This window comes from Benincasa hispida, chromosome 9 (assembly GCF_009727055.1).
Source record: "Benincasa hispida cultivar B227 chromosome 9, ASM972705v1, whole genome shotgun sequence".
NCBI classification, from domain to species: domain Eukaryota; kingdom Viridiplantae; phylum Streptophyta; class Magnoliopsida; order Cucurbitales; family Cucurbitaceae; genus Benincasa; species Benincasa hispida.
This window is the reverse complement of record NC_052357.1, coordinates 30,694,898-30,719,726: the sequence shown is the minus strand read 5'-3', so window position 1 is coordinate 30,719,726 and position 24,829 is coordinate 30,694,898. Positions and strand designations below refer to the sequence as shown.

Genomic DNA, 24,829 nt, shown 5'->3' with positions numbered 1-24,829 from the left:
GAGGCTGGGGCAAGGCAATGCCGGCTGAAATGTAGGATGAAACGGAGCATGAGGTTAGGGATAATATGGTTGAGCCGGGTAATTAGGGCGTTGGAAGAAGGGATGTTGATGTAGTGGTGTGTTAAAGAATAAGCCACATCAACGACAAAGGAGAGTCAAGAAAACACATCAACTGAAAAATGTCATGTCACTGAGATGAGTCATGAAAGATTATTCCTTTAGTGCTTCAGATTTCTATTAGGATTGGGTGATAATAAACAAATATTCTTTCTTTATGTATTGGACCATGTGTCCTCATTTCATTAGTCAGTTGATATATAATTTTTTAATTCTTTGAATCCCTAAAATAGGGAACAGTATATAAATCGGACATGTTACCCCTTCCCAATGTAAGAAAAGAATACGAAGAGGCAAAGTTGAAAAGCTCTTGGTCTATCGTTTAGTAATTTAGTTCTACTGTGTACAACGATTAGCTAAACGACTGAATACACCGTTCATCGTTTAGCACTAAGCATCCATCGTGTACAACGAAAATGTAAACGATAGTCTCTATCGTGTAGCGCCCAAATCCTGTCGTATACAACGAAAAGGTAAACAATAACTCATTTTACTATCGTGTAAGTTCCGAAACTCCTTCATGCAGTACGACAAGGTAAACAATAAGGTTTATCTTCACATCGTTTAACTACTTGACTCTATCGTACACAACGAAGAGGTAAACGATACTATTTCCCATCTCTTTATTTTTCTAACTGGGTGGGTATTGAGGTTGATAAGTTGGATAAGTTGGATAAGTTGAATTATATGGTGTCGATCGATAGGTTGGATAGGTAGTCGGCGGGGGAGGTTGAAAATACTGAGGATTAAAAGTCTGAGGTGAAAACAATTATCAAAGAAGAACAAACATTGTATGAAGTGAGTGAATTACAGAGATTAAAAGCTAGAAACTGCTGGTTTGCAAAAAGATAATAGACTAGATGAATAATCATTCTTGATTTGAAGTAGAAACTGTTGTCCTGTCAAAGCAAACCAAAAATTCTGTATTACCCTCAGCGCCCTTCAATGGTGATTCGATCCAACCTTTGCTGCAGAATCCAAAATTTTCTACACCCTTTATGATCTTCTCAAGAACCTACATTCATTATTCATCCCATCAATTAACGCCAATAAGCAATACAAAATCGAGGAAACTAATATCCATTCCATTCATAATTAATTTCTTTTTAAAAAAATACATAATAGATGAAAATGATTAAAATCACTTTTGTTATTTTCAAAATCACTACTTTAGTTTTATTAGTTCAGTGGAAAATTCTTTGGAAGAATGAGTTTCCCACTTGTTAAAATTTAAAAGAATACGATTCCAAGTTTTCTTTTTCTTGTCACTTCTATCAATGATAAGTTACTACAAAACTGCCAAAGAAACCCAAAAAACGATCAAGCAATAAAAAAGGAAACTGAAAACTCTTCCACGATGCCCAAACTAAAAATCCGATGAAAGAACAAACTGAGAAGTGATTTGGAACTCTTCCCTTTCTCTTCTTAAAGCCAATTTCAACCTGAGAAGCAATTGCACTTTAGCATGGCTAATATGTAGTCTTGACATGGATCAAGACACTTGGACATTCCAACATTTGTTGGATATGCATTAAACACTTGTTAGCATAATAGATACATGTTAAACACAATTGTACATAGTGAATATGAATTCAACAATTGTTGGGATGTTCTTTAAGCATAACAAATAGACAAATAGTTATAAACAACAGATCTTTTTTAGTGCATAGATCTACAACTGTGCTAGACTTCAGTAGCAACTCTCTCTCGAGATAACTTGAGCAATAATTTCAAGTAGAAATTTTCAATAGCATCGATTTTCTCACTAAGCAAGATAAAAACGTGTTTTTATTAAATTAAGGGATGTTTTCAAATATAGAAAAATGACTCAATTTATTTACAAATATAGCAAAATGTCACTGTCTATCACTATAGACATCAATTGGTACCTATCATTGTCTATCACGGATAGACAGTTCTTTTGTCATATTTGAAAATATTCCCAACAATTTTTCCATTTAAAACAATTACCCTTAAATTTAAAGTCTAAACTATATATATATATATAGGAGCTTGCCCAAATATTATCTTTCATCCATGAATGTTTCAAAACTGAAATCCACTAGAATTTTGGATGAAAATTGGAACTTGAGATGGGTGTGGCACTGACCTGAAATTGTGTGACAATGTTCAGAGTTTCAATTTCCATTCCAGATTCTAGTTTTTTACCAACATTCTAACGCAATTGGCAATTCTACTAGAATGGTAATTTTAAAACATTTGGGAAAATTCAAGAGTAATATTGCAACTTTTGAAAGAAGGGGAGTAAAGGAGATATAAATTTTTACCTCCTGGTGAACTTGAGGATCTCTCACGATTCCCCCACCTCCTACCTGCAATGAACCATATCTTCAAATGCACGGTCAACATAAACTTATTACGTAGACTATCTATTTTGTCACCCAGATTTGTCATAGTTTCATCTATGTCTACAAGATGCCTGGTTTCCATGGTTTTATTAGAAGATTATAAAATGATATAGCATAGACGCAAGTCAAGGCCAGCATCGCACTAATGCAACCTGCCACCTTGGAGAGATATTAGGTTGTCTCCTTGTTTTTTTTGTGCCATGAAATCCTCTGCTGTTTCTTATGTGGGTGGGTGGGGGTTGCACATTCACATTCACATTCACCATTTCTCCATATTTAAAACTTCATCAACGGCTGCTTAACTTTTAAAGAAGATGGATTACATCCTTTGTGATCGGTGGAAGAGGAAGGTAACTTAGGTTAGTTGGGCCACAACATCTGAACTAAATGAAATTCAAGATTTCAATTAGGAAATATATGAAGAAAGAATATGGCACTTGTCAGTAAATGGCCTTTGAAATTCGTTTTCTAGGCGAAAAACCAACCATATAGGAAAAATGTCTAAAATGAACATGGTCATATTTTCTAGACAAACCTATTTAGACTATTAACTGTAATGATAACAAAATAGCAGCCGATCCTATGAAGGAACTACCACACTCAAGAAGAAAAATAACTCAGAGCATTTCTTACTTGTGATCTGCGACATTCAAATTGAGGTTTCACCAAAGTAACTATTGTTGACGTTTCCTTCATCACATTGACCACAGCAGGCATAACCTGATACATAAATAAATAAGATCATGCAGATAATTTTTTTGAGTAAGAAACATTTCATTGAAAAGTATGCAAATATGTGGAATGAGAAAAGAAAATAAGTATAAATAACCATTCCAAGACCTTACAGGTAAAATCAAGATGCTAGTAACTCGAGATCAAATTTATACTATGATAAACTATGGCAATAGTAATATTTCTACCATACTTGCCAGACCAACTAATTAAAATAAGACAGCCAATAGACCGGAGGTGCCAGTGCCATAACACAATAAGATGCGTCTAGTCTATGGTCATTATTCATACGCAAGTTTGTTCAAAGAAAAAGAAAATGTGTAAAGAAAGCTTGTTTATATGCACATACATTAGCTACAGACATCTAATTTGCAAACTTCTTATTTCCTCCCTCGCATTCCTAGACCTTTAAACCCCAAATTTCAGATGTCGAGATTGGCCACCTAACCGTTGTTGGTCACCTAACACTTGAACTTCTGCCCCTTGTGTACTTGTCACTCATGTTTTTAAGAGCATATCATTAACAAGATTGGAAAAGTACCAAATTAGTATGAGATTATCCTTAAAACATGAGATCTCTTTCTGCACCTTCTCCTTTTGGGATCCTAGGTATGGAAATTGTCGTTTACTTCTGCAGCTAAGCATTGTTTAGAGCAAAATACTTGTTCACATATATTCAGCTAAACCAGTTCTTTTCATACAGTAAGAAAAAGAAAATCCTGACGGCAATTTTTTTCTAATTAAAATATAAATAAATATATATATATAACGTGAAAATGTTGCCCTGTTATCAAGTTAGATTGAACAATCTGTGAAACTGATGTGCAAAGTAACGGAAACCTTTACCAAGAGAATAGAGATGAAAGAAAGGTCCAGAGTCACAATATCAACTTTTTGAGGAAGTCCAGCAAGATATCTTAAGTTTGTCCTTTCCATCACACAAACACGTTCATCTCGACGAATCTTGTCGGCAACCTAAAAATTCTGCACATCAATGACCCATCACAATGGAACGGAAGGTGTGGGGTACATTATTTGCTAGTTCCCCACATAAATATCAAAGGTATCAAAAGAGAACAACAGTTTATCACTTGACTGGGTTTAACATACAATTGTTACTAAATTAGATTAGTTGGATGGTATTTTGTTATCTCTTAAGCCTGGATTTGGATTTAATTTCTAGTCATCTCCCCGTCTTTTGAAGTACCTCTTCTTCAATTCAATGGTTTCTTGTATTAGAAAGACAAGTAAATAAGACCTTTACTCCAACTTTCCAGAAAAAACGAGGGGTAGTACTATTTTTCTATCAGAGATACTTGCACTCATGACGGGTTTTTCAGACGGATGACCCATTTTAGAAGGCCCAACTTACATTTGGCCCAATTTTTAAAAAGTTTGTTTTTTGACCTTGTGCTTAGGTCATATTAGCATGAAATTACCAAAATTGAACATTGTGCATGTGGGTTGGGAACTCGCTCTCGCTACTCTTGCTCTTTTGGGTTTAGAATTTTCTGCTTCTCACTCTTGCTCCTCTCACTTCTCAGCTCCTTTGAGTTTGGGTTTTTCGCTTCCCACTCTCTCTGTTTGCTCTCACTTTTGCTTTACAATAGCAAGAGCGTGAGTCATGAGCCCAACACATGTGCACAATAAGATCGTTTCGGTAATTTCCGTTGATGATGACACAAGCAAAGTCATAAACTTAAGTTTTAAAAAGTTAGACTAATTTTATTTTTGACCCAAAATTTGGGTCAACAGAAAAATTATCTCAGCTCACCAACTGACAACAATATTGAGTTGGTAAGGAAAAATATGTGAAAGAAGTTTATAAATATCACCTGTCCATAGCCAACATCAACTCCATAGACAAATGAAGCCCCATGCTGAAGCAAACAGTCAGTAAATCCTCCAGTGGATAACCCAGCATCAAGAGCAACTTTACCATCAACATCAACACCCAACTGTTCAATAGCAGCTTCCAACTTCAATCCTGCTCTGGATTTCATGAAATAGAGAGAGAGAAAAAAGTAACATATATGTTAAATTAACTTTTGAAACTTTATCCAGTCTAATGAGGATGAAACTGAAAATATATATATATTGGGAAAAAAAGGCAATTGCAAATATAGCAATCATGTCCAAAGTATTAGTGGATATAGCATAATGCAAAAGAATTTGTAAATATAGCAAACTTTAGATCAGCTCTCAGAGTATAACTGTGATAGACATCGTTGGTGGAAGTCTATCACTACAGAATCTATAGCTGATAAGAGTCTAACGATAGAGATAGATTTTGTTATATTTGCACTTTTTTAAAAATGTTAAATATTGTTATACACTTGATCGTTAATCCTAAAAGTGCTACCCACTGCATTTATCCTAAAAAGAAAAAAAGTAGTTTTCAGCTAAGTTTTATCACCTACATACATATTTCGGAACTTCAGCAATTATCTCAACCTTAGCTTTATCGCCGACGGGTGTTCCAGCTTTACTGATTACTTTGCCATCTACCAATACTTTACCTACACAAAAATTCATCTATGACACAAAGAAAGAGAGAATTCGAAAATGGAATGAAGTTCATCAGATTAACAAATGCAATTAGGGTTACCTTGTAATATCCACGACTGTATCATTGTTCGGCTGTATTGCTGGTATCTTTCTACACATACCTCGTCCAATCTCTTCTTCTTTTTCCTAAAAAAACACAAAAACAGCTTCTTTCCCACTTACAAACAGACATTTCAGAATTTGGGGACAGATTAAAACGGGGGGGAATCCTTACAGGTTCAGTGACAGAATTTTTCCCGACTTGGCAACGGAAAAGGCTTTAGGAGAAGCCGATTGAATTGGAGAGGAAGATAGTGGCGATAAGAGGAAAATCCTTGCACAATTATTCCGACTCAGGATGCACTTCGACATGATGGGGCTCTGTTTTTTCACACGATTATGTAAATTCTACTGGCTACTCCACGAAGAATTCGGTCTCCCAAGCTTGCACAATAGTTATAGCAAAATGCGCAGTGCCTTGCAATGGAGATTTACATGGTGATGTTTCATTGTTCACTTCCTTCCCCAAAAAATGAAGCATAGAATTCTAAAGAGATTTTAGGTTAAATCAAATATTTGTGTGTGCATTTTTTTACCATAAGTTCGAAATTGATAATACAACTTTTACGTTAATATGTACATTTTATTTTTTATTTTTTATTTTTTATTTTTTATTTTTAAATATAGGTTTTAGAGGTTAAGAAAACTCTTTTTCAATTTTGTCATAGATGCTCATAGCCCAAGATTGACCCTGGAACATTAGAAATGGTATAACGAAATTTATCCCAATACAATGTGGTCTGAGAAGAAACCAAGATAAAAGTTGGTAGATATGTAACATCCGAGAAGATGTGAGATACATAAATAAACGAGAACATACCTAAATGAAAGAGATGTGGCTTCCCATGCTCTTAAACATCAAGCTCAACAATTTGGTTTGAAGATGATCCACAATGGGGGGTTTATTCTTTCTTGTTTAGCTCTCTTGTTATTGTTGACTCAAAAAAGAAAAATGAAGGGGATCCTAAGAATATTTATCCTAAAGTATGGTCAATAAAAATTAATAATGATGTTACTACTTGTACTAACACCGTCCTTTTAGATGATTCAATTATAGGAACTTCAAAGTTTATTTAGCTTAGAACAATCCTATATTGGATAATCTCCTCATTTTTAAAAAAAATTATATGAGTGAAGAAAAAACATACTAACACGAAACTTGCGCAACTAACTCGTAGGAAAATGTCATAGTTGTGTGTGGACAAGTAAGATGACAAGTACCTCGAACTCAAGTTAAATTTACACCTAAAGCGTCCTTTCAAAAAAAAAAACCAATAAGAAATATATATCTATATAAGTCTTATAACATAAAATAAGCAAATTCTTTTATAAGCAAAATCTCAAAAGAAGGTTAAGACATTGTTCACTCTTGTGATAAAAACCAAGAGGCAAGAATAACTAGAGGTTTGAACAATGATAAGTTTGGTGATGAAGGATATTTTGAATTGGAGTTTGGTAATGAAGATTAATTTTTCATTGAAATGATGGTAAGGGAGGCTACCATGTGTTCCTATGCGATAAGTGTTATTGTTTAAATTATACGACATACTACTCAAAATTTTGTGTTGATTTTAGTTATGAAAAGTTTTATTCTTATTCGTAAATTCTGAATTTTATTCAAAGAAAAAAATATATTTAGAGACTTTTTAAAAATAAATAAATAAATAAATAATATGACGGCTAGTGTGTAAAAACTAAAAGACATACGTTAGATTATTTACAATATTATTCACATAAATTAACATGGCTGTCGATGTATAATTGTAATAAAGTATTGTGAGCCGACCTAAATGATAGTGTCAATATTAATCTTTATGTATTTTTGTAAATAATATCATATTTACCTTCTAATTTGTATACATAATCTACCAAATCAATTTCTATCATTTATTTTAATTGAAAATTTTAAAATAATTTCAAAGTTTAAAGATAAAAATGAAAGTTTTTTTTTGAAATATATGGAATGATTGAAATGTGTCATATACTCCAATCTTGGTGTTTTATATGGTAGTGAATAATACCATGTATACATTTTTTGTGCGTTCGTGTGCTATTTTGGTTTTCAGTCTTTATATTTTAGATTTCATTTTATTTTAGTCCATACACTTTCAATAAATTTTAAATTTAGTCTATATACTTTTAATAAATCTTAAATTTAGTCTTTCAAATATATATTTTTTAGTACAATCCTTCAAAGTTTATTCTTATCAAAATTTGTTGAATAGTAATACTAAATTTCATATATAAAAAAAACATTGTATATATATTTCCAAAATTTATAAAGATGATACTAACAGAGGCTATTCCTTTAAAAAAAATTGACAATAAAGTAACAAAAATATTTTAAGTGTTATGGGTTGCTCTGGCAAGGCTTAAGTTCAGGAAAGACTTGGAGGCGACATGAGGAAATGCGTGTCACAAAAGTAAAAGGTAAGGACTTTAAGTTTTGAGTTTGAGTTGGTTAATATATATCAATTGAAAAATAAATCTAGCAATACTCGATTTGGCACCCTACAGCCTCAAGCATCGTAAACAACTTTAACATCGCTAAAGTTAACCACACGTGATTGGCAGAGGGAGGACACTATAAATAACCTTATTCAACAACCTTAGAGAGTAAGTAATTTTAGCTTTTAACCTTACTTTAGTTCAACCATACATACTAACTTAATCTCGACACTACACCAATGCAAGGATTTTTCGATCGACTCAGAAAGCTCAATCAGATTAGAAGAAGTAGGTCGGAAGTTAAACCCGCGAAGAAACATTGATGATAAGGAATGTATGTGAGATCTACACGACAAATATTAAGATTTATTGAAATTACGTGAGCTAAATTAAAAATTTAAAACCGAAATGGTATTTCTAACCCAATTAAAGCTTCCTTCAAATATTCTTAAATTAATGAAACGGGGTTACAAATTTAACCTTCCATAAAAATCTGGAAGCTAAATAGCACAGCAGCATAGACCAATTATTTTAAAACAAAAAAATAAAAATCTATTTCTTTATTGTTTATCCCAATTCCCAGCCTATCTCCTTTCTTCTTCCACAGTCATTACAGAGCAGAGCTCTCTCCAATGGAGTCCCACTCCCTATACCTCTCTTCCTCCTCTCCATTTCTCCACAGTCATCGCAAAATCCACAAACTCCCTTCTCAAAAACCAATTTCTCAATCCCCTTCTCTCATTCCCTCCACCAATTCAAAACCTCTCACCGTCTTCAATGGCGCCCATTTTTCCTCCATTAACAAAACCCCATTTCCAACTCCCACCATTCCTTCAAACCCGCATTTCCTCTTCGCAAAAACCTCCCCATTTCACCAATTAGCGAAATCCTATCTTCCTTTTGCTCTGACTCAGCTCCTCCTTCTCACCCCGCTCCCTAGCTTCGCCTTGGAAACCGACCAAGCTTCTTCTGATAAGATAAACTTGGAGTCTATTTTGGTTTCAATCGATGATTTTTTCAACAGATACCCTTTTTTTGTTGCTGGGTGTACTTTCATTTGGCTTGTTGGGATACCCTTGATTGATTACTTTTTTCTAAGAAAGTACAAGTTCATTTCTGCCATTGATGCGTTTCGTAAAATCCGAGATGAACCAAATGCACAGCTCTTGGATATTAGAGACGAAAAGAGCTTGGCGTTTTTGGGGTCTCCTAATTTGAGGATTTTGAATAAGGATGTGGTGCAGGTTGTGTATTCAGAAGAGGATGAAGATGGGTTTGTGAAGAAGGTGAAGAACAGCTTTGGAGATGTTGCTGATACTCTAGTCTTTATCCTGGACAAGTAAGTTGTTTCCTTATACTTCAATTGAAATAGGTTTGTGTGAGTTCTGGAATTCGGAGAGGTTTCTGTGATCTTCTATTCAGGTTGTTGTGCTTTTCTCTGTTCAGCTAGGGGGAATTGTGGCTTAATCATTTTTAAGTCCCACTTGATAATAATTTGGCTCCACTTTATAACCATTTGGATTTTAGTTTTTGAAAATTGTATTTGTTTTCTTACAACTTCTTTACTTTTGTTATCATCCAAACATTTGAATTCCAAACTTCAAAAACTACTTTTTTTTAGTTTTCAAAACCTTGGCTAGGTTTTTTAAAACACTTCTAAAAAGTCGATAACAAAACAAATGAAATCAATCAGGAAGAATGTTTGTAAACTTAATTTTCAAAAGCTAAATGGTTATCAAACGAGGCCTTGATTTTTGTTTTTGGTTTTTGAGAATTAAACTTATAAAAACTACTTCCGCCTATGAGTTACTTTAAAATCTAATCCAAGTTTTGAAAAGTAGTTTTCTAAAACTTGTTTTTGTTTTTGTTAATTGTCTATGACTTCAAATCTTTGCCTATGAAAGATGAAAAGGACTATAAAGAAATTGTGAAAAAACAAACAATCAAAAACCAAATCTATGTCCAACGGGGTCTAATCTTTTCAAGTTTTTGTATAATGTAAGCTTTTCAACCTCTTCTGATGTAACAAGCATTCCAGATGGTTATGCACTCTGTTTTAGGTTTTTGCAATAAGAAAGAAACTTGGATTTTTATTTTTTGTATTATGATATAACAGCACAATTTAAAAAGAGTGAGTTTAGGATGACTTTTGAGTGCAAAACTGGGGTGGGATGGGTTTTGAGGATGGTGCTTTTGAGTGTAGTAGTTTCGCATAAGCATATTTGTAGGAAGAATGTGTTCCTCTAAAAGAATTTTAAAGTGAGAATTTTAAAGTGCTTTTCAACATCCTAAAATTTTTCAAAGGAGACTCTTATAACCATCAAGTCATAAGGAGCAACCTTCGATATTTTCTAAGAAAGTTGGTAAAGAAACTTGGAAATTTTGGTATTCTGCTAAGCTTTCCTCGTGATTGTTTTCGTTTGTTAATGAAACTTGTATTTCTATTTATTTCAGTTCTCAAGCCCATTGTGTATATTACTTGCGATCATGTATTATCATGCCCTGAGTCATGTCTTATGGTTTTCATATTTAGCTAATATTGCCTTAAACTTAACAGAAGGCTCGGAATTTCGTTGTTTCACTGTTTCAAATTTTACTCTCTTGCCAATTATATGAGTTCAATTTCATCACGTGCTGTGCTTTTAATGTCCAAGGTAGTTTTGATGGTAACTCCATGAAAGTGGCCGAGCTATTGGTCAAGAATGGCTTCAAGGAGGCTTATGCAATTAAGGATGGTGTTAGGGGCGAAAAAGGGTGGTTGGTATGTGTCCTTTCACTATCTACTTGATAAAAATAGTCATATTTTTGTTGAAGGCTTAATCATGATGCATTTTAATTTTTGATTTTGATTTGTCTTCTAGTTCGATAATCATGGTAGTATGGTACTATGCCGTTTTGTAACTGTCCATTAAGTCTTGATTAGAGGTTCTCCTTTCTTTTGGTGGCCTCTTTCTTTTGTGGGATTTATTGTTTGGTGATTCATAAAATAATAATAATAATATAAATAAAAGGAGTAAGAAGAAGAGGAGAAAAAATAGCAAAACATCAAAAGCCGAGGTCATCCTTGTCCTCATCCTCTTCTAAATCTAAATGTCATCTAAAGATTCTCCTTTGTCATTCTCTTGTCCATTTCCTCTTAACCAAAAATCTTCATCATCACTGCTTTTCTCCTCTAGGTGGTAAAGTCGAGTTGGTTTTCAGACTCAAGATCTTAGAGGCAATTGTATGTGATGTGTTCCTCTAGACATTTGTAGATCTAGTTTGCTTTGTGGCTTCTTTAGTACCACTAACACAAGGCTACATCGCCATGTAAGATCACCATTGTCAAAATCCAACTCATCATCTCTTATCATTTTCTTCCCTCATCATCGCAACCAACCATTCTTTGTAGAAGTGATATTAACTGGAGAGGAAATGACGTTACTAGAGTTCAAATACAGGACCTCTCACTTTGATACCATATTAAATCATCAATCAATTCAAAAGCTTAAAAGTTGATAAGTTGTAATAAATTTAATATATCATTATTTTAACAAATCTATTCATTCCTCTAGAAATCGAACTTGGCAAGATTTGGATAAAACAAGTAAACCGCTGGAACTTTTTATCTTGGCATCCTAATTTCTAATTGATTTCTGTTATTGTTTTGCCTTTGAGAGTTGCTGTGTTCCCCTACAAAGTCGTACAATCACTTATGCTTGTTCCCTTTTTAGTTTAATTTCATCATAATAGAGCTCATCTTTCTCCTAAATAAAATTTAGAGTATAATTAAGTATAGAATTCATATCTTCTTTTTTGCCTTTTTGATACTTTTGTTTGGTACTCTTTCATTTATTCTCGTACGCTAGTGGACACTTAAAAACACATTTTGTTATACATTTTCACTTATCGTCTGGTAAATTTAATTTTTTATTTTCATTTTCTTGAACACTCTTGCACTTGAAAATTAGCAAAACAAGGAATTGATGTCATATTAAATTACCATTAGACTCAAAAAGCAGATAAGTTACGATAAATTTAATTTTTCTTTTTTCATATTATCGACAGCCTCCTTTTGTTCCCCCGCCCCTGGTAAAACCCAGATTAGCAAGCATGTTTATGATTCTGTCATTAGGATCTTCTGATTTCCCTGTGCCCAACAAGGATGCCTTTTTGTACTTTTCAAATTTGTCAAGCTTTTTTATTTTGAAATCGAATAAAACTTAATTGAACGACATTAACTAATTGATTCTAATTGGTATCGGCAGTTTTTTCGTGTTTTTCGTTTACACCCTTAATATCTCTATTCTGATATACTGCCTGTGTTGACGATAGGGCGAAAATGTTCTTTAATTCCTTCTCTTACTTTTCTTTCCAAATCTTGACTTGGAGAAACTTAGAAAGTATTTGTCAAGAATATTTTCCAGAATTTGATAAAGCTTTCAATTACTTATTTTCATCCTCTTTGCAGGCAATACAGGAAAGCTTGTTACCACCTTCTGTTCACATGAACAGAAGGAAAAAGGCTAAAGCTTCCCAAAAGTTGGGGACTAATGGAGTTGTTCAACAAAATGGAGACAATAAGGCTGTTCCATCTTTGAAATCCTCCAATGGAGAAATCCAAACGTCACGCCTCCACGTCAATGCATCATCGGCCACTGAGACACAGTTGAAAACTCGATCAAGGCCATCCTCTCCTTATCCAAATGTACGTTCACTCCGCCAACTAATACATCTTTAAGTGTAAATTGTTTTTTTCACTAAGTAGAGAAAAAAAAGGTCTGATCAGAATTAAAATACAAAAGCACATCACAAGTTTTGAATGTTTGACTATCTAGTTCAATATGCTTCTAAACATTTTAAAAACAATCGATAGCCCTTTGAAATGCTCCCAAGGATACAATTTAATTAGGTCTTATTTGGTAACCATTTGGGTTTTGGTTTTTGAAAATTAGGCCTAATTCTTCTCAATTTCTTATCATGGTTTTCATTTTTCTTAAGTAATAGAGTTGGAAGCTCAATTTTAAAAATTATGACTCCATTTGGTAACAATTTAGTTTTTAGTTTTTTGTTGTTGAAAATTAAGTCTATAAACACTCTTTCTACCTCTAAATTTCTTGCTTTGTTATCTATTTTATACCAATATTTCCACACACAAAAGAAAAAAGAAAAAAGAAAAAAGAAAAAACCAAGCAAAGTTTTGAAAACTAGAAAAAGTAGTTTTTAAAAGTTTGTTTTTGGAATTTGAATTCAACACTTTTACTCAAGAATGATGTAAGACATTGTAAAAAATTGAGAAGAAATAAGCTAAATTTTCAAAACTCAAATGGCTACCTAACTAGACCTAGTGATTGTCCTCAAACTGCTTGTATCTAGTGTTTCCTCTAGAATTACTAGTTTCAAAATTATCTGAAAGTCATGCATGTTTCATTACCTATTGGAAACAAAATTAAATTGGATTCAGTAGAAGTTGAAACTCTCTTTTGTGTACAATTCTCTCCCTGTTATGATTTGGTTATTGTATTTACTTTGATTGTGGATTTTCTGTGCATGAAGTTTACAAACTGACTCAATTTTCTTGAACACTGATAAATGGCAGTACCCAGATTTGAAACCACCATCTTCTCCAACTCCCTCAAAGCCAGGGAAATGAAAGACAAGTTTTCACCTGACCATCTTGTTCTGCATAGAGAAGTTTACTATAATATCATCAAGAGGCTGTTATTTGTTTCAATGTGATTGTTGTAAACTCCATTTTTTTTTTGGTAACTAGCTGTATATAATTTATATAATTTAGTGTTTTGATTTAAGCAAATGAATGCATTTCAGTATTCTACAATGAATAATTACAGCTAAATGGAAGGGATATTTATACATGAAGCACAAGGCTAAACGACCTAAAAATATAGATACAAAATAATACAAATGTTCAGACCAAGAATATACAGGTGTTGATTAGTCATTGGGAGACAATAATGGTTGCAATCATTACTCGACCATTTGCGGCTATAGAATGAGAGCTTCTGGAATGGCTTAAGAGGCACAATTAGGAGCGTATATCGGTTGGATTTGGTTGAATTGATGGTGTTTTTTGGATCAATTCGAAAATTTCGATTGATTTGATTGGCAATCCAGATATCCAAATAAAGTTTCCAATCCAACCCTTAAAATTTGGGTTGAGTTGGATTAACGGGTTATAACTTACTTTTTTTTTAATGAAAAATATTTAAATTTATATACAACACATGACTAATAACTAAAATCTTATAAAATTAAAATATTAAATACCAAATATCTATGATATTTATTATAAATTTTAAATAATGATAAATATCATAACAATTTTAAAAGAAAATATTAAAAATTTACAAATTAATTCATACAAAGTAATCAACTTTAAACAAAGATGAATATATATATATATATATTATATAATATATATATATAATTTGTGTTGGGTTAGGTCAACCCCAATTTTTTTAGCCAAGTACAACCCAACCCAATAAAAATAAAAAAAATCAACCCAACCCAACCCTTACATTTTGGGATGCATAGTTCGGATTGTTCAGGTTGTCGAGTTATTTGAACATGGCACAATGCAGCTAATAAGAGAAAGAGATAGTTCAGGTGCACCCAACAACACTCATCTTTATGCATCTTAGTAAATTATCCAATCATAATTTATCATATATCAATTCTTTTTTTTTTTTTTTTTTTTTATGTGATGAGAGTGAGATGTATAAAGATGAGTATATTTAAATATTATAAAAAAAAGATGTCATGTTTTTCATCTCTATCGAACAAGAGGATAGGAAGACTAGTTCAAGTTTGGTTCTCAAACAGATAAATATGGAGTATGATTGGTAAAAAAAACATGTACGTACTTAATCCCATGAATATTTTACATCGTTTACAATATGTTTTTTTTATTGTATGAAAAACGAGATTTATAGTTGAGTGTCTATAATAAGATTATCCCACCATAAAACTAAAAAAGAAGTTTGAGAAAAAGGGAAATAATTTCATTCAAAAGTTGATGAGTCCATTTGATCTCAATTGAGGTACTAGAGTATTCTACTTGACTTTGTTTCTGATCTTACAATCTTAGTTTTCTAGATCATGAAACTAGAGTATGGACAATGAAAACATTGTAGCCTATTCTTAGTTTGAAAAAAATTATCTTTTTAGTTATCGAGTTTTTAGTTATAGGTTCACTTGGTTCTTCAATTTTTGAAATGTCCATAAATTTTGAGGAATAAGTTTAAATGGTCCATAGGGTTAGTTTTGTCCTAGGTTACAATAACGATTATTATTTTTTAATGCTGACATGAAGTGTAAAAAGGTAATAAATAATAATAACAAAAACTCCTCTCCAGGTCTCATGCTTCTCTATACTTCTCCTTCTTTTCTTTCATGGACTATGGGACACTTGTCGTCGCACGCTTAGAATTTTTATGGGTACCTTAACTGGTCACAATATTGGTATTTTTTTATCTTTACTCATGCATACACATTATAAATTTATTTTTCTTTAATGCACATTCTTTCGATGTTCTTTTGTCCACTCAATCTTTTGTGCGCAATTATTTTTTTAAGCAGGCAAGTAAAACTTTTTTTCTTTCGCTTAGTATATATTACTAACCATTATGAAAGACAATTCTCTAATCGGTAGGACCTTTTGAAGGGACAACCAAATTGAGTCAAATTAACACATCTATCAGTTAAAAACTCTAAATTAAAGTGATTATGTGGTCAAAATATGGGAGACTCTAAGAGGGACTTAAATAATTCATAACTCGTGAGTATGCTACTCTATTTTTATAGTAGATAATACATCCTAGACAATCATCATCAAGAGCATGCATACAATTCTCAACACCTTATCTTACTAAAAAAATTTGAAAAAAAATCCTTCAAATTTTAGCACATTAAATTAGCATGCATAACATCTATAATTGATCATTGACATGCATACTGAACGATTAAATTCCCAGCAGAAGCAATTGATCGCCTATGCCTTTAATTATTGTTTTGAATTTACAGAAATACAGAGAAATTTAAACATTAATCTAAGCATGCATTTAGAAAGAAAAATTACTAGGAAAAAGAAGATTACTTTCGAAGACTACTTTAAAACTTCTCCAATTTTTCAAATCAGGACGAACTCTCCAACTCTTCTTGGATCTTGTACAGGACACCACAACTAAATCTTCCCCACTATTCTCTGACAAGGATTTTGTTTGTGAGAATCGATTTTTGGAAGACTAAGGGAAGGAGAAATCTTATACAGAGAAACTCTTCCATTGTACTTTGAGAGAATCGAGAGAGATTTTTAGAGTGAATGCAGAAGAAAATTACTTAACTTTTTAAAAATGCAAAGTACTATGCATATCATAAGAGAGGGGAGTTAACTCCCTTCACCACTGTCTTCAACTCCCCTATAATCGCAAAGGAGCTATTATTTAATTTAGCATTAAATTAAATCAAATTTAATGTAATCTAATCTAATTTAATAATTATTAATCAATCCATTAATTAATCTTAATCAATTAATATCATATATTTAGTTAATACTACATTTCAATCATATTCAAATATATCCCTCTCATAACTTATAATGTTAATGTATATCCCAATTGAAGGAACTCATTTTTAAAGAGATCCTTGAGTGGAAACAGATCGTCCAAATTCCATTTAGATTGAAATCACGAATTTACAGTAAACATACAGTTTATGCATTCTAATTAAAATTACAGCATGCTTTTTAAACAAGAAATAGAGTTCAAGAGATTATACCTTTTAAGAACACTTCTTCTCGTAAAACCCTTGAACTGTCACGAACTTTACAAATAGCAACAAAACTTGAAGACCCTCTTCAAGAAAATCACGAACCAAAATAGAAGACACGACCACTTGAAACCTTCGGTATACTCAGGGTGAGAACTCAGGAGTTGTGGGCTCTGACTATTTTGGTAAGGAGGGTGTTTGAGTTTTTGAGGAGGAAGAAGATAGAAGAAGAACTCTATCGTATAGAAAACTTCTCAATCATGTAGTCTAAAATGTCTATCATATAGACTCTGAACTTGTCGTGTAGATCACTCACAAGTATGTATTGGGAAGAAAAGAAAAATAAAATCTTTTATTCCATTTGCCATAAAAAATCACTTAACTACCCATTAAGGTGATTGGAGAGAAAAAAAGGATTAATTATTCAAAATAATAAATAATATAAATAAATATGATAACCAACTTATCGTATTACATTTATAACCTATAGCTTTAATATTGCATCATATACAATATAAACTATAGTTTTTTTTTCTCTATTTTATGGCATTTAATATAAATCATTCATAAAAATATATTTGAATCTCATTCAAATATTTATTCCTTTAATTAAACTATAATGTATCAAATACATTACTTCAATTATATTCAATTTAATTATATCATATATAGTTAAATTTCCTTTTATTAATTTGAACAATTCAAATTAACCCAAAATTTGATTCTCAACTAAATTCTTTTGAGCTACCAAGGGGACCTTATGGACCTGTAGCTTGAAGCTCCTACGGTACATGAATAATTAATTAAACTCTTTAATTACATTATCCACCATCCGTTAACTGTCATGAACTCCACTAAAGACCGACAGCTGCATTCTTCGCACTACAGATATATTTCTGTGTCCATTGAATATAACGAATAAAAGTGCGATGACCCTTCACAAATTGCTTGTAAGTACAGGTGGGCCAAATTACCGTTTTTCCCATGTAGTTACATCTAACTTCTTAAGTATCATTGATCCCTCTAATGAACAATAGATCATAGTCCTACTGTGACTAAACCCCTCTCGAGCCAGGAGAGGGTGTGGCTCCACATTGTTCAAGACCCAAAATCAGCCCTTAAGGGAGCAATTTATCTATTTACCCCTGCTTCGGGGAAGGAGTGAATTCCATCTTATGTAGCTAAGTTTCCAGCTCCCCAATCAGACGAATCCCCAAGATAGTACGCTTGTTGAGTCAGCGATCTGGCCACTCTCACCCATACAAATCAAAGGACCGCCCTTATAGGCAGGAGTTCACAACTCAGTTAGGATTAAGGTCATGTTACCTATGGTCATCCTAGTAAAATGAAAGTCTCTATTATGAACGACGTTATATAATGAGACTAAGCATTTCGTGGTCTAGTCTTATACAAACTCCTTTGTACAGAATATCCCCACTCGCATGTCTAATACATGAATGATCAAGATCAGATCCTTTGTAGTGTTAGGGTTGATGCCCTAAAGTCTTGTGTCCTGTAGTTTGTAAACTGTTTGTACGAATGCTTGTGATGTATAATATATGATATTTACTTCACTTCTTGATTTTTCTCATCTGAATGTTTTATTTGCTTTACCACAAACTAATAAACTAAAATCCCTGGTTATCTTTATGTAACTTAAGCATGTATGTGGTGACATACAAGTGGATCATGTCTTAAGGGATAACCAAAATGGTATGCAGTATATAGATATAGGAGAGAAACCTTATCCTGGTAACGCTATGGATGCGGCCCGCTTTGTAGAATAGTTACAAGTGTTGTGACTTGTCATAGATGGTTTGATCTTGATCATTCGTATAGGGGACATGCGAGTGGGGGCGTCCTATACAAAGAGTTTATATAAGACCTGACCATAAAGTGTTAACGTATCGTTATATAACATCGTTCATGACAAAGACTTCACTTCACTTGGATGACTATAGGTAACATGACTTCAATCTTGAGTGAGTTGAGAACTCTTGCCATTGAGGGCGGTCCTTTGATTTGCATAGGTGTGAGTGGCCAAGCCGCCGACTCAAACTTACCACTTTGGGATATTTTCTTCACTGTTGTCTATGAAATATGGGATATTTTAATTGCATTAACCACAAACCAATAAACTAAGATCCCTGGTTATTGTTGTAACTTAAGCATGTATGTGAAGACATATAAGTGGATCATGCCTTAAGTGATAACCTAAATGGTCTGTAGTATATGGATAAAGGAGGGAAACCTTATCTTGGTGATACTACGGATACGACCCGCTTTGTAGATGTTACAAATGTTGTAAAGTGCTACAGATGGTCTGATCCTGATCATTCAAGTGGAAACATGCGAGCAGGGGTATATTATACAAAGGAGTTTGTATAAGACTGGACCACAAAATATTTAGTCTCGTTATATAACGTCGTTCATGATAGAGACTTTCATTTCACTAGGATGACCAAGACCATAGGTAACATGACCTTAATCCTGAGTGAGTTGGGAACTCCTGCCTGTGACGACGGTCTTTTGATTTGCATGGGTGCGAGTGGCCAGATTGTTGACTCAAATCTACCACTTTGAGGATTCGTCTAATTAGAGAGCTAGGAACTCAACTACACAAGATGGAATTCACTTCTTCCTGAAAGTAGGGGTAAGTAGATAGATTGCTCCCTTAAGGGCTGATTTCGGGGCTTGAACAATGTGGCACCACACACTTTCTCATGGCCCGAGAAGTGTTCATTCATAGTAGGACTATGATGTATTGTTCATTAGAGGAATTAGTGGTACTTAAGGAGTTAGATGTAACTACAGGGGCAAAACGGTAAATTGGCTCAACTGTACTTATGAGCAATCTGTGAAGGGTTATCATACTGTTTATTGGTTTTATCCAATGGTCACAGAAATATATCTGTAGTGCGAAGAGTGCAGCTGTCGGTCTTTAATGGAGTGTCCGACAGTTAACGAATGGTGGATATCGTGATTAAAGAGTTTAGTCAGTTATTCACGTACCAGGTCCATAAGGTCCCATTTATAGCTTAATGGATTCAAGTTGAGAATAAGTTTTTTGGTTAGTTTAAAGTGTTCAAATTAACAAGAGAAAATTTTGATTATATATGATATAATTAAATTGGTTCAATTATATGTGATGTAATTGATTTGATGTATTAGATACATTAATTGGAGGAATTGATATAAATATGATTTATATTAAATAAAGGAGAAAAGAACTATGCTTTAAATATTACATATGATATGAGATTAAAACTATAGGTTATAAATATAATATGATAAGTTAGTTATTATATTATGAGATAATTGTTTTAGTTAGTTTTCCTTTTCTCCATTAACCATGCAAGTGGGAGGTTAATTTCAGTTTTTAATAACTGAAGAATAAAATGAAAAGAGTTTTAATTTTTTGAGGAATCGCTTCATTATCGTTTTACTAATCAATTGAGTGAAAGAAAGCTAATAGCCCTTTCGAGAGACTAAACAATCGAGCGAGAGATTGCTAGACGATTGCTCACAAGAGCGAGAGATTGCTAGACGACCGGTTCGATGAAGAAAAAGACCAAGAGTTGGTCAGATCGTGTAGCCCAGGCTAGACGATATTTTAGATTTGGCTAAATGATCGAGTAGAAAAGTTCTAACTCGATCATGTAGCATTTACTAAACGATCGTTTGGTTGATGCTAAACGAACAAGTAAAGTGTTTACTCAATCGGTTTGCGTTGGCTACTCGATCATGTAAACGATGGGGGTAGATGATCACAAAGAAAGCTACAAGATCAGGAAGTGAGGCTTCGCCTGGGCGGTTCAAAACTCGGTTCGCCTGTTTGAATTGATTTACTCGATGTTATGTAATAGATAGTTTTTCTTTTTATTTTCGGTTTTAAAGGCTAATCATCCCGATCCATTAATTTTTGGGGAATGTACATGAAATGTAAGTTTAAATTATATGTCATGTAGTATGCCGTATAGTTTTAAATCCCACCATAGGTTATGCATTTTGTCATGCATCATCTCTATATTATAAGAGTTATGATATAATAGCTTGCATGATTAAATTACTTTAAAGCATGCTCATGCATCATATAATATAAGAGTTATATTTATGCATGCATTAAGCATATTCATGCATTATGTTTATATTATATAGTATAAGGGTGTATGGAAGCATGTATTCTTAGTTCATTACTTCTTTATATAAGAGTTAAATATAGTAATGAATGGACATTGCATGAAGCATGACACATAGGTTAAATCTATAAGAGTTATAAATACCTAGTCTAGCAATGTGGATGATTTTGGTTGTTTCCTTTTATAAGTGTTATTATAGAAATTAGAACTAAAATCAATAAGAAAGATATGCATGCAAACTTAGACTAAAGAGTTTTAAAATTTGATGGAGATAGACCTAAGATCACAGTTATAATGAGATTAGAAACCTAAGTTAATCTTTTAATCAGTTTAATGGGATTAAATTTAATAATAAAAGATTAAATATGTACCAAATCTATCTATAAGGGACCTTTTGTCTAAGGCGGGTTCTATCTAGGCTGGGGTATTTAAGCTGATGGAAACGGAACATCTCTAACTGGGGACCCACCTGGAAAGGTGAATTAGATAGATTTGATGCATGCATGCAAATTTGATGATAGTCCATTAAAGTGTTTAATGAGACTTGATTCGAACTTGTTTAATTATTAAAAGCAAGAGTTGTTTTGAGAAAATTAAACTCATACTTAGATAAAATCAGTAGCCGGATTGTCTAAGTTAATGAATCCCTAAGTGGAACATTCAGTGGGGAGGTACTTGGGTATATGATACTTTACTTCAACCTCTTCATATTTCTCCCTAATGTTCACATCGTGAGATCTATCCTCGGCCTCGAGGCACCCTGGGAGTGTCTCCCTAAAGGATGGTGTTTGGGTAAGTCAATATCAAGGTGAATTGAGAGAATGTTCATAGTAAGTGGGAGTGGAACGTGTGACAACATATCCCACGGTCTCCCTCATTAGGTTGGATAAGGTTTTATAGTATCGCCTCGAAGCACCCTGGGAGTGTCCCCTAAAGGATGGAAATTTTGCACGACTCTTTACTGATCTCCTTATAGAATAAGGTCGCTTTAGTCACTTGTCCTAATCTGCTTTTTTCCTATGGTGGGCGCATTAGGGTAGAACTCTAGGACCTAAAATGAGGGGTTACTCTTACGCTGAATTGTTAAAGGTTAACAGTTCTGAACCGAAAAATGGTGACTGTTAGAGTCAGTTACAAGAGTTGTTTCTGCCTAATGGTTGAGAATGTCTAATGGCCGACAAATTGACCGATGAAAACTATGCTAGTTGGAAAAATATGATTAATACCATTTTGATCATCGATGACCTGAAGTTTGTCCTTACGGAGAAGTGTCCTCATATTCCAACTCAAACTGCCACTCGAAATGTTTGGGAGGCATATGAGAAATGGACACCGACGAATGAGAAGGCCTGAGCTTACATCTTGGCCAGTCTGAACGACGTTTTCGCCAAGAAGCATGAGCCTATGGTCTCTGCACGTGAGATCATGGAGTCCCTATGGGTAATGTTCAGACAACTGTTTGGACAACTTAAGCACGAAGCTCTGAAATGCATCTTCAACTTCAAAATGGAAGAGGGTACATTTGATCGAGAACACATTCTGAACATGATGGTCTACTTCAATATGGCAGAGATGAATGGGGCCCCCATTGATAAAGGCAGCCAGGTTAGCATAATTCTGCAAACAGTGCCAGAAAGCTTCATGCACTTTGTCAGCAATGATGTGCTGAACAAAGTTGATTATTCCCTTACAATTCTCCTCAACGAGTTGCAGACATTCCAATCCTTGCTGAAAAGAAAGAAGAAGAAGGTTGGTGAGGCAAATGTTGCTTCATCATCTAAAAAGTTCCATCGGCGTTTGACCTCAGGAACTAAGTCTGCACCTTTTACTTCTAACACTACCAAGTGGAAGAAGAAGAATGGTGATAAAGGGAAAGGGAAGGCACCTACTAACCCACAACCTACTGCACAGCGGGGTAGGCGACCAATGCTGGTTGAAAAAGGAAAACGTTTCCATTGCAACCAAGATGGGCACTGGAAGCGGAACTATCCTCGCTAGTTAAAGGAGAAGAAGAAGGTTAAGTCCAAGGAAAGACAAGGTAACTATGATTTACTCGTTTTGAAAACTTGTTTAGTGGAGAATGATGATTCCGCTTGGATTATAGAATATGAGGCCACTAATCATGTTTGTTCTTCTATTCAGGGGATTAGATCTTGGCGACAGCATGAGGCTGGTGAGATGACGATGCGAGTAGACACCGGGCACGTCGTTTCAGCTGTGGCAGTCAGAGGGCTCCAGTTAGCTTCATAGAATAAATTTCTCATTTTGAATGATGTATATGTTGTTCCTGAGTTAAAGAGAAACTTAATTTCTGTAAAGTGTTTGATTGAATGTAAATATACTCATAACTTTTCGGTGAATAAAGTATTTATTCTGAAAGATGGTGTTGAGATTAGCAACAAATTCCCTCCATAACATAGAGATGTTTAAAACTGTCATAACTCAAAATAAACAACTTAAGGTTTCTCCTAAAGAAAATGCCCAACTTTAGCACCTTCGATTATGGCACATCAATCTCTATAGGATTGAGAGGTTGGTAAAGAATAGACTTCTAAGTGAGTTAGAGGAAAATTCTTTACCTGTGTGCGAGTCATGCCTTAAAGGCAAGATGACTAAAAGACCTTTTACTGGAAAAGATTATCGAGCCAAAGAGCCTCTAGAGTTAGTGTTTTCAGACCTTTGTGGTTCGATGAATGTGCGAGCCAGGGGAGACTACGAGTATTTCATCACTTTTATTGATGATTACTTCCGTTATGGGTATGTTTATTTGATGCAACGAAAGTCCAAATCCTTTGAAAAGTTCAAAGAGTTTAAGGCTGAAGTTGAAAATGCATTGGATAAATGGATTAAAACACTTTGATCGGATCGAGGTGGAGGGTTTTTTAATTCTGAGTTCCAGAACTATATGATAGAACATGGAATCGTTTCCCAACTCTCAACGCCTGGTACACCTCTGCAGAATGGTGTATCAGAGAGGAGAAACAGAACCCTGTTGGACATGGTTCAGTCGATGATGAGTTCGCTTTCTTTCTGGACTCGTTTTGGGGTTTTGCAATGGAGACTGCAGCTTATATCCTCAACTGTGTTCCTTCTAAGAGTTTTTCCAGGACACCTTTAGAGTTGTGGAACGAGCGTAAAGCTAGTTTGCGTCACTTCCGCATTTAGGGTTGCCCAGCACATGTGTTTGAGGCTAATCCTAAAAAACTGGAATCACGTTCAAGGCTGTGCCTATTTGTAGGCTACCCCAAAGGTACACGAGGGGGTTACTTTTATGATCCTAAGGAAAACAAGGTGTTTGTGTCGACAAACGCTACCTTCCTTGAGGAGGATCATATGAGGGAGCACAGTCCACGAAGTAAAATTGTATCGCGTGAAATTTCCAATGAAATTACTGAAACTTCAATAAGAGTTGTTGAAGGGTCCGATACATCAATAAGAGTTGTTGATAGTAGTTCATCTAGTAGGTCAAATCTACCTCAAGAGTTAAGGGAACGTCGACGTAGTGGGAGGGTTGCGAACCCACCTGTTCGCTATATGGGTTTCACCGAAGTCCTGGCTATGATAGCCGATGGCGAGGTTAAGGATCCATTGTCTTAACAATAAGGTAATGGAGGGATGTTTGGACCGGGATGAATGAGTCATGGCCATGGA

At 34.1% G+C, this 24,829-nt stretch overlaps 2 protein-coding genes across 2 annotated transcripts; one reads left to right on the top strand and one right to left on the bottom strand.

Annotated features, from left to right (window-relative positions):
* Positions 1-863: 863 nt before the first annotated feature.
* On the bottom strand, positions 864-6,332 carry LOC120086828 (putative rRNA methyltransferase YqxC). Its single transcript, XM_039043634.1, has 8 exons — positions 6,001-6,332; positions 5,827-5,912; positions 5,635-5,737; positions 5,054-5,210; positions 4,065-4,193; positions 3,120-3,206; positions 2,406-2,450; positions 864-1,132 (listed from the first exon to the last, which is right to left on the bottom strand). Exons 1-8 carry the CDS (start codon positions 6,135-6,137, stop codon positions 986-988), a joined length of 891 nt encoding a protein of 296 aa, XP_038899562.1. The 5' UTR covers positions 6,138-6,332; the 3' UTR covers positions 864-985.
* Positions 6,333-8,816: 2,484 nt separating this feature from the next.
* LOC120084675 (rhodanese-like domain-containing protein 4A, chloroplastic) lies at positions 8,817-14,109 on the top strand. Its single transcript, XM_039040484.1, has 4 exons — positions 8,817-9,612; positions 10,932-11,034; positions 12,724-12,960; positions 13,852-14,109. The coding sequence occupies exons 1-4, from the start codon at positions 8,906-8,908 to the stop codon at positions 13,903-13,905; spliced, it is 1,101 nt and encodes a 366-aa protein (XP_038896412.1). The 5' UTR covers positions 8,817-8,905; the 3' UTR covers positions 13,906-14,109.
* The last annotated feature ends 10,720 nt before the right edge of the window (positions 14,110-24,829 follow it).